The sequence below is a fragment of the Nomia melanderi genome, chromosome 7, assembly GCF_051020985.1.
Source record: "Nomia melanderi isolate GNS246 chromosome 7, iyNomMela1, whole genome shotgun sequence".
Classification (NCBI taxonomy): domain Eukaryota; kingdom Metazoa; phylum Arthropoda; class Insecta; order Hymenoptera; family Halictidae; genus Nomia; species Nomia melanderi.
The window spans coordinates 8102706-8116496 of NC_135005.1; the positions used below are offsets into that span (position 1 = coordinate 8102706).

The 13791-nt window shown below is 36.3% G+C and overlaps 1 protein-coding gene across 4 annotated transcripts in view; it reads left to right on the plus strand.

The window, feature by feature from the left end:
• Nucleotides 1-13791, plus strand: part of LOC116424351 (protein couch potato) — a 183094-nt gene that overhangs the window by 83833 nt on the left and 85470 nt on the right. For all 4 annotated transcript variants that reach the window (XM_076369077.1, XM_076369079.1, XM_076369075.1 and 1 more), the window contains exon 3: nt 5071-5148. In XM_076369077.1, the coding sequence (XP_076225192.1) occupies nt 5071-5148 (78 nt within the window). The remainder of the gene's footprint in view (nt 1-5070; nt 5149-13791) is intronic.

Sequence of the window (13791 nt, forward strand, 5' to 3'; positions counted from 1 at the left end):
GGATACTTCGTGAAGACAACAAGCTTCTACTTTATATTTGCTATCGGAGATTTCTTTTCTTAGCGATTGGGAATTTTGTAAATGTTCTTTAAATAATTACTTTAAATTTTTATCATTGTTATTAGGATATTCTATATATATTTAAACTTCATCCCTTGAAAAAAATCACAGCAAAAATTGACCTTGATTTCGGTTGGAAAAGACCCTGGGATATGATCTAGGTTAAGAAAATTTGTTTTTGCCCCTTCTTTCGCATTGTCCCTGTTATCTCAATTTGAAATTCCACTACTCCTTTTGGAAACCCTTATATTTAAGAAAATTTGTTTCAACCACATCTTTTGCGTTCCTCTTGTTACCAAAATTCAAACATTCTTAGTGAAGAATCCTATATCTAAGAAAGTGTCTTTGAACCCCATCTTCCACATTTTACGTTCGACTTCAATTCAAAACTCCTCTCTTCTCACTACAAAATAAATATTCAGAAAATCTTACACTTGAACAAATTCGTTCAAACCCCATCTCTCGCATTCTTCGATTTCTTATCATTCAAAATCCCGCCGCATTTATCGAAAAATGTTCCACGAAAAATAACTTGTCTCGTTCCCATATTTCCTATCCTTCCTTCCATTTCCATTGAAAATCCCACCCCTTTCGAAAACCTCACACTCAAGAAAACTCGTTTGTGCAGCGATTTCCCTATCCCTCGGCTACTTTCAATTCAAAATTTCATCGTTTATTAGCTAAACCGGTCAACTACGGTTCCGAATTTTTTTAAATTTTATCGCCCATGCTCTCGACTGATACCTACCTTGTTCTAGTTGAAATAAATTTCCCCATTCTTCGGTTTAGTTCCACGAAAACACAAAAATTCTTTTTGTCACATCAGACTATAATAATGATAGAGACTACACCTGTAATAATCAAGTAAAACACAATCTATAATGCTTATTTAATTTTCCATTTAACATTGCAACTAAGTACCAGTCAAAATGACTGGTTCCCTCGTCTCGCAATGATTGACACTTTAAAAACATTGAATATTCGAAATGATTTCGAAAATATATAGTTTCACTTGAATACTATAAGGAATATCCAAAGAAACTGTTGTCTTCTTTAATCCAAATCGAGATTAATTTTTGCTGTGATATTTTCTAAGGGAAAGATAAAGGTAAAACATGTATAAAATATCCTGATAACAGTGATTGAAATTTAACACTAAACGTACCGGCAGTATATGTACCTATTCCTATCATAATCACTTAAATAACTGCTTACAAAATAAAGGTAAACAAATTAGATAATACATTTTTCTTAGTAAAAACAAAAACGAAAGGAAAGATAAACATTGATGAACTGATTAATCAAACAATATAAAAATCGATATAAATTAAACGAACGAATGGAAATTGAGAATTCTGAATCAAATTTCAAAAACGGTCATTTACCTGAACGCGGCACGTTTAGCGTTAAATTATTTAAAGAACGCTCTCAAAATTCCCAATCGTTAGAAGACAAAACCTCCGATAGTATATATAAAGCAGAAACTTCTTACCTCCGGAAACTGTCGATTTATTCAAAATAATACAAAGGTTTCAAAGAACCAAGAAATTGTTACAAGTTTTACAGGAATAACATATGAATCATATTAAATGTTCGGTAGTTCTAGTGTTAAAATTGAAAAGTCAGCGTACAATATCGCATAATTCTCCTCTGCTCTCCGTTTTCTGAGGTTAATCGATTTGGCCATTGAGTCGCTCATATGTACAAGTCGAAAGGGTTAAATTGAATAGGCGTCCGTGGATATCAACGTGTGAAGGAGTCACAGGGGTCGGCGGCGAGTGAAGCCTCCTTCTTCCGGCACACGCCGTGGTAAGCATCGCGGCGCGGTTTACGCGAATAAGAAGGCGACAATTTCCCTCGCTTTTCACGGGATCGCGTGCCCGTCGACGCATCCGAATGGGGCCAGGAGGAAACGCCGCGTTCCGCTTCTTTTTCCCTCTCTTCTGGCTCTCGCCTTTCGACGAACGTCGCCACGCGCGCGGAGAAAGCGGCGGCAGCTCCATTGTCTCCGTGTTTTCCGCGTATAACTATGCGTTTCTCTCGCAGCATTGTGCCCCTCAACTCTGGGAAATCCTGGCGTGTTTTCCCGGCCACGCGTGGGACGATTCGTATCGATCCTCGGGATTGATCCTTGTCGTCGTGCCCGTCGCCGCGGAGCTTGCCGCATTGTGGGGGGCCTCGTTGAAAGCTGAGCTCATTGTTTCCCTTGGGAAATGGGAAATGAGGGTGGAAGTTTTTCAAGTCTCGTTTTCACTATCCGCTGAGCGATGATCGAACGAGTGTTCTGACAAGGGAAATCATGAAACCCGGAGATTCGGAAAATTATGAAACTCTGTAATTTTGTGTATGACTAGAGCAAGCCAAGCCTAATACATTGCAATTGTTTGCTCGTGACGAATTTGAAGGGGTGAAACCGCCACTTGCTAACCCTTTTTAACAGAAACACATTGGTTTTTCACGTGTATAAAATTTTGTTTTGCAATTACATAGACGTGATTTTCGTTAAAAAGGGTTAATAACCATGTAACTAAAATAAGAAGGAATAATAACGTAATCCATTGTTCACGTATGGTAAACAGCTGACTAATCGAGAAGCTATCGAAGAATTACTATGACTTAGAGAATATTAATTCTTCTATCTTCTCGTTAATTAATTAATTAACTCCTCTTCTACTCCTCGATCTATCCTTTTACGAACATTCTCTTCGTCATTCAGCAAAAGCTGTGTAACCTAATTTCCTTGTATTACACCCAGTAGCCGATAAGAAAATACATATTTCTTTCATCCCCTTTTTTTTCATACAGAAGATATGGCAAAAGAAAAGTATATATTTCGTACGCAAAAAATTCCGGTGGTCTTATTTATCCTTGTTTGTACAAAGCTTTTTTATACTTCAAGATTCAAAGGAAATATTTACTAGATAGCCGCTTTATCTGAGACACCCCGTACAATTTAATTTAGAAAAAAGGTTACAATCGATATCGATTAACTAGAAAACTCACTTCTTCCAAGGGTTATTCGATTGCGCGGCTGGAAAGGGTTAATCTGCTGTTTCCCTTTGTCGAAAGAAAATACTTAGATGGCCTCTTTAGCTGAGACAAGAACAATTTAATTTAGAAAAAAGGTTGCAATCGATTAATCCGAAAACTCAATTTTTCCCTAATGGTTATTTTTTAATTGCGAAGTTGCAAAGGGTTAATCTGCTATATTTCTTCAATAGTTTTAATAAAATTCATTAGACAAAAGTATAAATCCTCTTCAGTTATTGTTAAATTAAATAAACTGTATATCATGCTACTTAAATATACGAAAATCTCATTTTAAATTAATAAAATTAACTAAATTTTTATTAAATTTAACCCTATCAAATAAATTAAATTCTCTTCTCGCAAAGGAAATATCTGGATGGCCTCTTTAACCGACACAAGTACAATGTAATGTAGAAAAAAGGTTACAATCGATGAACCAGAAGACTCACTTTTGCCAAAGCGATATTCTTTAATTGCGCGTCGCAGAGGGTTAATCCGGCGTGTTTCCCTTCGTGCAAAGGAAAGTCTAGCGACGGACAGACCGGTCTGTCCCGGCTGGCAGCCAGCCAAATCAGTACGTAATTTACCGTCTCGGTGTTGCTTACTTCCGTGGTCCTCACAATGTGTTCGTGGGCTGGCCGTGTCGCCGGCAACTGGGTCAAGAATGAGCCGGCAGCGGAACAAGACGATTCGGGGACTCGCAATATTTGACACCAGTCAGCCGGCCGTTTCGTCTCGAGGCCTTCGCCACGGGGATGCAACGCGAACACGCGGCCTGTTTGTTTGCCCTGTCAAGTTCGATGATTCCGAATGAGCAACGGGCACTGATACGAGCGCCGCTGAAAACGTAACACTCGGAGTTTGAGTTACGAGAGCGGCTGATGGCTCGACGTCCGCGACGACTTCGAACGTTTCGGTTTGCCTCTAACGAGCCGGACCATTCTCGTAATAGATCGCAGTGCAAATTACTTACTTTATCTCTTCGAAATATAAAATTGACTTTGTGATTGTCAGGGTCGAATTGACGCGTTCCGTAAACCTAAATTTGAAATAAATCAAATTCGAAACCACGGGGTGTAGAAAGGAAATCTAAATTATTTATTTCGAAGAGAATAATTTAAAAAGAAGTTTCTTTTCTATACCTCTACCGTTTAAGGTGGATATCTACCGATAAGAAAAATATGTGTCAAATATTTTCTTGAGAACTATGTGTCACACAAGTTCCATCAAAATCTGCGTGTGCTGGTTGAAAAGGTTCCCTTGTTAGAATAGAGGAAGTCCTACAGGATAGAAGAATGGATGATGTTGCGGAATTGATGCGTAATATTATTATACAAAGTTAAGAAAAAAGTTAGAAACAGTATTAAACTGTAAGAGTGCGATAAATACAGTGCGTTAAAGTAGAAGATTGACGAATGAGTAGGAAATTGTGTATACACAGGTACATGTGTACGCGAACGCGAGAAATTATACGAGTGAATTATACACCAAGTCCATTTCCTGACCGCACGTCGAACTTAAATTAAATGTAAATATTACATGAAACGTAATGTTCACTCTAGTGTATCAGACTCTAAAAATCCTGTCGCATCGAGTTACATAAATGACGAATGGCGATCATCTCCCAAGTGCAAAAGGTTAAACAGGGCGAAAATATAGACGAAATCGGTGAAATTGGAAACAGGACAAAATTGTGGACGGATATCACCGTTTCGCGTTACCGTCTCCTATTAATTCGACAATTAGCTATCGCTTGGCCCCGCGAGAGCACCAGTCAAACAGAGCAGGCTAATTCTCGGTTATCTCCAGCCATCCTTCCAGGTCCCGACACGAATCCTTTTTCCGTTTCGTACGGAACACTCCGACCCGCGTCTTCTGTTTCTCTTTCACTCCCACCCGGTTAGCCCACCACCCTCCCGCCTCGCCAACAATTAGCTTAATTAACTGAATTATCGCTTTCTTTCTTCTTCGTTTTCGCAGGTGCGCACCTTGTTCGTGAGCGGCCTGCCGATGGACGCCAAGCCGAGGGAGCTGTACCTGCTCTTCAGAGCGTACGAGGTAAGTCGTTAGATCGTTACTCAACCTCAATTCAACGTGATCTTCGCCGCGTATTACTTTTTCACCTAAGAAGATCCGAGATTTGACCCCTTGACGCTAGAGCCACTAGACAGGTCAAAGCTACTTGCTCCTGGGTTCTTTTTCCGTAATTATCGAAAAGATGCGGCTGGTTTTCTAGGAGATTCTCGAACGAATCGACGTCGTAACGGAAATGTAAATGTTTAAATTATTCAGCTAACTGCGTTCGATGAGTATACACGCCGTCTTAACCCTTTGCGCTTGATTTATTTTCAATGTCGTTAAGTGTAAACTTGTATTTATTTTTTGAAGAATGAATTAAAGTAATTTACAGCGGAAGAATTCAACGTTTTATATTTATTTTATTTATTATTATTATTATTATTATTATAAGATTTGATTTTTATAATCTTTTAAAGTGTGCTAGCTTTTGAAGCAATTCCCAACGTTCTATAACTTTATATTGTCACCTCCGACATGACATACGAGTGCAACGGGTTAAAATCAAAATGATACCAATTCTTTCAACGATCAATTATTTATTTTCTCAGATAAACATGTAATTTTTCTTCGTTTCGCTTTGATTTTTCATTAATATATGCCCTAGGTGCGTTCGTCCTGCGTTCGACAAATAGGTATACGCTTCATCTTATGATTTTATTTGAGTAACTATAAATTACCGTTAAACAAACAAACTTAAAATTCATTTTTTTCGAAAACGGAAGACCATTGTCAAATAAGCCCTCATGGCTTTTCAGTTCTAAATATATACTATAACATCCACAGGGCTCTATTCGAAAACAGATTTTTATGTCTGGCCCTCTCCTTGTTCGTTAAATAAAACTGATTCGTTATTCCATTATGAAACCAACAGTCCACGTCGATAGCTTTCGCTGGATGCATGTATACGGACATAGCATTGATAGGGTTAAACGTTTTCCGACGTTTTTCGACGAGACGATCAGAATGTCTCCTCGGGCATGCCAGTTAGATAATCGTGAACGGTCAGCGGAGAGAAAGGCCCCATGTTACTTTTCCCCTTCGAGTCGACGGGGGTTAACTTTCGAGGGAAATCTCTAAATGGAGCGAGAACAATTTTATCGTTCCGCCGACGGTCCTCTCCTTTCCATCGTTAAACTTGTCACGAGGATGAGGCTTTCTTGTCTGCGGCCGACAAGGCGTTGTCCGTAACGCGCCACGGAACTTTCGGCACGTTCACCTGGAATTTCGAAATTTCTCGCTAACCAGCGAGAACGACTGACAGCGCCCATCATGAAAATGTTATCAACGTTCAGTATCGAACTGAGAATAAAACTGAGAATTCGGTTCACACTTATTAACAGGTTAACTACCACTCACTCCGATCTGTGTACTTTTACGTTGAACGACATGACGGTTATCGGTGACCCAGTGACCCTCAAATCGAATTACTGTAGTTTGTAGGAGGAAATGAAAGGCATTATACACCCTTTCCTAGTTTATTGGAACTAGATTAGTTCCAATTAACTAAATTATTTAATTAATTTGAATTACAATGACGTTTAACGTTCACGCCTGAACGTATAAAAGTTTAAGTTAATTAATTACTTCATTATACTCTTCACTTTACCATGAACAATAAAATAAATCAACAAGATGCCAATATATTCGCATGTGATTTCAAAGTCACACGGGTCCATAGACGGTTAATCCTTCGCACTCGTATATCATGTCGAAGTAGACAATACAAATTTGCTATAGAACGGTGGAAATTGTTTTAAAAGGTCTACCGCACTTTAAAAGATTATAAAAATTCAATCTTATTGTAATAATAATAAATAAAGTAAATATAAAATGTTGAATTTTACCGCTGTAAATTACTTAAATTCATTTCCTTAAAAATAAATATAAATTTACACCCAACAACATTGAAAATAAATCGAGTGCAAAGGTTTAATTGTTATCATTTCGATTCCTTGTTTCCACACCAAATGTAACTCGCAATTTTCCGACGTTCCGGAGGATTCCAGCTTGCCCCTTATCGATCGGCAGTTTCGCCTTGACTGATAGGTCGGATCGATCGTCGGGGAAGTTCACGCGAACGGTACCAAGTAAAGAGAATTCACGGTATTCGGCTCCGACGTTCTGGGAATCACGAGAAACATTTTATATAGGTTGAAAGGATTCCGTGGTTTTTCAAGTTTTTAAAGAGAGCGGTGCATAGAATACACGGATATGATTCATCGTTGCCCACGATATCGAATTTGTATTATTTTTATTCATAAAACATTTACCAAACCTTTCATTTGCAATTACTTATCGAATAAGGTTCATGAAAACGTTTCAACTTGTGAAAAATAGGTGGTATCCATTTGACGACGTTCGAAGATTATCGAGTAAAAAGTTAATTATTAAATGTAAAAGTTCATCTAGCAGTATTTTCATCATATGTTTTTCAATTATCGAAATATTTGTTATTACTTTTTATAACCTTGCTCCGTCCTACGGGTGAAATCGGAAAAATCCAAGATGGTGGAGAAGGAAAGAAGAAATGTGAAACTTGTGATTTAATTAAACGAAAGGGCGCTGAATTAATGCCTAAACTTAATACGTACGTGAGATGATGGGTTCAATTAAATTTGTCGTTTTACGCGCGAAAGATTTAATGAAGTATTAAAATTTAATAATCTATAAAGTTCAATACGGAGTTATAGGTTAGTTCCTGCTTAGGGGGGTAAGGGGAAAATGTTTCGGAAAATAAATTTCTACAGTCCTTCCTCGAGATTTGTCTCGTAAAATAAGAAACGCGCACGAACATCCGCTGTTCGATTATAAATTACAAGGTTTATTCTCATTATATGTTACAAAGTTATGAATTATAAATTCTTCTTCCATCGGTGGCCGCCATTTCTGTAACAGTTTCCGGCGTTTCTTGGAGATCTAGGCTGAGATATAATGGAGGTTGGTTTTTTTAAGCGGAGCTATTCGCGGGGAACGAGTCCAACGGAAAATGCAATCTTATAAAAGCCGCGGTGCATTTGTTATCGCGGGAGAACCTCCCATAAAATTGTATTGACCCATATTCTTCCCACGAACGGCCGTGTTCGGCATCGCGCCGTCGAATACTGGAGTGGCACGACAATTTTTATGTCTCATTTCGAAGATTAATATATCCGTTCCGGGGAATCCACTGAAGTCTAATCAAATTAAATGAAATTTATGTTTCGATTTTACGATCGACAACTTTTTATTCTAATATCTCTGTTCTATATCTAGTATTTAGTCTATTCTAATATACTTAATCTATATCTAATATTTATTTTACTCTAATATACCTATTCTGTACCCAATATCAATTCTATTCTAATATATCTTTTTTATATCTAATAGCTGATCTATTCTAATATATCTATTCTATATCTAATGTCTACTCTATTCTAATATATGTATTTATTCTTTATTATTTATTGAAAAAAGAAGAAGTCTCTGATCATTGTAAACATACGTTTACTTCGAACAGTGATAATTATATCTATATATTTATATAAAAACTGGCATTTTATTTCGATTTCGGATAAATGAACAAATTACGAGTCATACTCAATATTATAGGGCAGGGAGTTCATTTATGGTCTATATTTGTTAACAGTATCTTGTTTTAAGTGCGAAATTGTAAAACGAACATTTATTTAGTACGCAAAATTTAGAATGCAGAATTTTGATGTATTTGTTATTAATATCGATTAGGTCGGTGACATCGAATTTTCAGGAGAATTTCCGTCTTTAGTGTCAAATCTGTAACAGAATTATGTCATAGTCACAGAACTCGTAACTCACATTGCCAGATAATTTGTTTGTAGCTATCTATTTTTATATTTTCAATATTTTGAATGTTTCCAATGTTCTCAATGTTTTAAAGTACGTTTTAAAATTACGAGCATTTTCGAAATTGATATTAGGAAATTTCATATTTCAATAACCACGCTTTCAGACGAGACAACGCTTACAACAATTGTATTTTGTCGTGATTTTCGAATAATCGCGTTTCTCTTCGAGTTTCAGTCAAGAAACGGTTTTAAAACGTTTTTCGCTTCTTACTTAGCGTCGCAGATTTTATCTTATCTCGCGGAGTTATTCTTCGAGCTGTGAACTGATTTAAGGAAAAGACTAAAGGAGAATTTCTCATTTCGTTTCTCGAGAACGTCCGCTGAATCGTGAATCGATTCGACAAAGAAGAAAATGATCGGTTTTCTGTTTTGATAGGTTTTTCTTCAATTTTCTTTGAACGGGAATTTGCAGTTTTCGTAAAGTAAACGAGCGTTACGTTATCACGCTGAAGATACTTAGTGTAATGGGTGTTAAGATTCCCACAAACAAAGAACAGACAGATACACCGCGACTTTTAAATCTTGGAAATATTACAAATCTAACAAATTTACATATGGTGTTATATAGGCTCTGAAAAAGACAGCAACATCTTTTTCTCCTTTATTTTATTCATATGCTTATCGTTTGCGATTAGAACGTGGAAATGAATTGCTATTTCATTATCTTAACAAAGGTAAGCTTGAAGGAAAGGAAATATAAATTACATTAATCCTTTGCCTTTTTATTTCGCCACATAATCTCTTAAATGCCACTTCGTTTTTAACTTATATACACCAACATTTTTTCATAGAAATTTTCCATAAAAAGCGCGGTTCATGTTTTTTAACTATTTAACTTATATATGTTTATTACTGAAAAACATATTCGTAAATATTATATTTTATAAGAAACACGATGTAGCGCACACAAAATAAAGTTCCACGTAATTGTCTTTCAATAGATCAACGAATTCAAAATAAAAATAACGAATTTTTGTAAACATTCGTAGTTTAATTATTATCATTTCGACATTGCGCATGATTAGAGTATAGTAAACAAAATGAGACGAGAGATAGAGATCAACGACTCAAAGTCGCTAAACTCACAACCAGTGTATCAACTGATCAGTAACAATAACATATTGCAAAAGTCTAACACATAATGCAAGTAACAACAATAAAAATTGCGCAGAATGCACACAATACCGAAGAAAAAAATCCAAAGTGCGATGTCTTACAAAATTCATTAATAATGGTCATTTCCTATCATGATTCTATTTCCTTTAATTACATTCTGAAAAAATCAGAATTTCCATACAGACTGGCAGTCTACTAATTAACGGAACAGAAAGGGAAGACGGTGATCGTGTTTTATAATCCGGATAAACCGGAAGTTTGCGTTAACGGGACTCGGACAGACCGTGTTCCACTGTAATTAAAACGATGCAAGAAGCGAGATCCCGGGCGGAGTACAGTGTCGCAACTAGAGAGAAATTAGACGGACAAAACTTATGTCTCAATTTTTGAAAAATAAACACATACCGGTTAAAGTAATGTCTCGGCAATAGGACTACCGATGTTATGGAGTCTTAATGGAGAACTAAACGTACCGCGACCGGGCAATTATAAGACAAACACAACGTCAATTACGACGCGTTGACTGCTACGATGGTCACTAATGATCACAGCTACAAAATAGCTAGCTAACAATCACAATAAGAAAATCGACGTCGAATACAGATATTTAATAACGTAAGTAACTAAACAATGCAACATAAAAACTCTAAGTCATTGACACCAAACGTATCGAGACCGGTAAAATGTCCGGTTTTAAAATTTGATTTAAAGTTCTACGTTTCCGTTCGTTTAATTAGCTTCATATTTATATTGTAGGTATATTGTACAATTAGTCAGTTTTTCAATGTTTGTCTTCCCTTTTTTTTCTGTTTCCACTAACAAAAATTTATTGTCCATCTTGTTGACATTTATTTTGGGACCAGCTATTATAGTAGGGATTGGTATATACAAAATGTTGGTACATTTAGTGTTAACGTTGTAGTGTAACAGAATTTTATGTGGAAAAATGCATGCCTCAGCGTCTGGTGCATGTCAAACGTTTTTGACGTTTGATTCTTGAATATTTGAAAACACAGACGTTTCTCAAGGTACTTATGACTCAGACTAAAAAATTCCTCAGGATGAAAACACATACAAAAATCTGTTTAATTGTTTTAATTAATTCATATATGATATAAATGTGACACTTGAATTATACGATAAACGTAAAAATTGTTGTTGCTTATTCGCAATAGATTTAAGCCATTTTTCCATATAAATTTTAACATGCAAAATGTGCTGAAGTCAGTAATATTGATGTTTCAATAACGTGCAACGTTATTTTACGATCGGAATTTTTCTACGTTCAAAAGTGTTTTCCAAAAGACAATTGGCTCGCTGAATTATGTATGTTTCCGTAAATTCGATTAATTCCACAGTTGTGCAGAATTGGTAATGATAATTATACATAATCGCCTATAAATCACCAATAATTATGTATAATCCCTGATTTATCATATTGCCCGTAATATATATTGGATGATTCCATAAATAATGCGGTTTTTTATATTTCTTCTTTTTTTAAAAATAAAGATAAACAAAACTGTTTTTAATCTAACACATATTCGTCTCTATTATCCATAAATCGTATATGTATACATTATAATTACTTAAAAAAGAAGTTTCGTTAATCTTCAGTTTCAAAAATGAAAGTAATATAAAAAACCGCATTATTTATATGATGACCCAATAAGTAAGTACGTAGACGTCCTCGTTTTCAAGTACAGTAGGGCCTCGACTAACCGAGTCACCATTTTCCGCGATCTAGATCAACCAGAGTCTTAGTGTACTAGTACTTGTTCTATGATTTCTTTCAGGCCTGTACTTAACATAACTGCTTTATCATTAATAATTTAGTGGAAGAAGAAAAGAGTTTGCTGGTTATTCTGTGCCGACGTGCACTCTAATTAAATACCAAAGGGAAAGAAGAAAACATCAAATTCAAGGAGACCCTAAAGAAGTAACCCGAAGAGTTCACCCGTGTTCTAATATTTTTAAATTTCTAAAAGAAATCAAAATAGAACACTTAATTTAATCAACCATTCGCAATTAAGAAATACACAATACAATCCTATACATAGATAATCATCCGCGTTGCTTATGAAATGACCTAACACATATATTTGAAAAACATATGATGAACAAACATTATCCGGCGAGGTCGAAAGATTTGCGCGATAAAAATTAGTTTTGTCCAGCTAGCACCTAAATTCACTATGCTGCGCGTTCTTTGATGATGCAGTTTATTAGGAGGTCGACGATATCACTGCCAGAATGTTGCATTACAGCTCGGGCATTGTGCCCGCGTGCCACGGAGGAATCGACTTTCCGCGTTTCTGGCTCGCTCTGGAGTCCTCCGACGGTTTCGTAATCGCGCGTATGATATCGGATACAGGCCAGACCGCGATGTTAGACGTCGAAGCTCAGCCACCCGCGATTTCTGCTCGGAGGATGGGGGAAACGCGAACGAGAATGAACACGAAACTCTTTACAGCTAGTGGTCCTTAACCAGAGATTGAAAACGGTTATGATATCGGTTTCGGTTCTTGGAAGAGTTATGAAGAAGCGAAATAAGTTATAAGTGTTATTTGGTATGTCGGTTCTGAGCTGGATCGGTTTCGGCTCTGGTTCTCCAGAACCGATATAGATTCTCAAACAGTTCTATGACTGTTATTTTTCGGTTCTTTATTTCCGTTCTTCATAACTGTTTCAGAAAATCGAAAAATAATGGTTATAGAACTGTTATTTCCTGATTCTTCATTCTGATTTTTCATAACTGTTTCAAGATTCGAAATAAAATAGTTATCGGTTCTATAACTGTTATTTACTGATTCTTTATAACTGTTTCAAGAACCGGAAAATAGTAGTTGTGGAACTGTTATGTTTCGGTTCTTCATTTTGATTGTTCATATCTGTTTCAAGAATTGAAGAATAAGAGTTATTGAACCCGTAACTGTCCTCTTTTCGGTTGTTTGTAACTGTTTCGAAAAATAATAGTTATAGTGTTGTTATTCTTCCGTTCTTCATTTCGAATCTTCATAACTTAGGAATTTTTTTTCTTAATAACTATTCAGTGGAAATTTTTGTTTTTTCTCTGGATGTATAACTGTGATCTTCTGCTTTATATTTCTGTTTCTTTCTAAGCCAGAATGTTACAAAATAGCGTATTTATTAGCTTCGGAAACTTTTTTCCTAAAACATCGTAATACTGAATTTTTAATTTTATAAAATTCGATGTACGGAATCAAATGACGACTGAGAGTCACAAAGGATTAAGTTATACTTTAGAATCACAAAGAGTTAAGTTGTACCGAAGTTTCCAATGATTTTAAAGTTTCAAAAATTCGATGTTAATAAACGGTTTTGATTATAAGCGTGAGTCGTTTCAACGAAATTGGTCCGCACTGTAAACAGAACAACGCGTGTTCACGCTGAAGTTCGTTCAAGCGTAGCCCGCTGTCTAGTACGACGCGCTTTCGTAATTTTCTGGAACGTTTTCCGTCTATGTACCACTTGATGTTTAGCGGGAGAGAGGCAAGAGTGGTTTCTCGCGACGCGTCTTGTTTATATTCTTAATTGATTACCTGTACCTATTAGCTACCGGAAGAAGTTCGTGCGGTTTTCTTGTTAGCAATGAATTGAGGTCCAATTTCAATCAGTATTC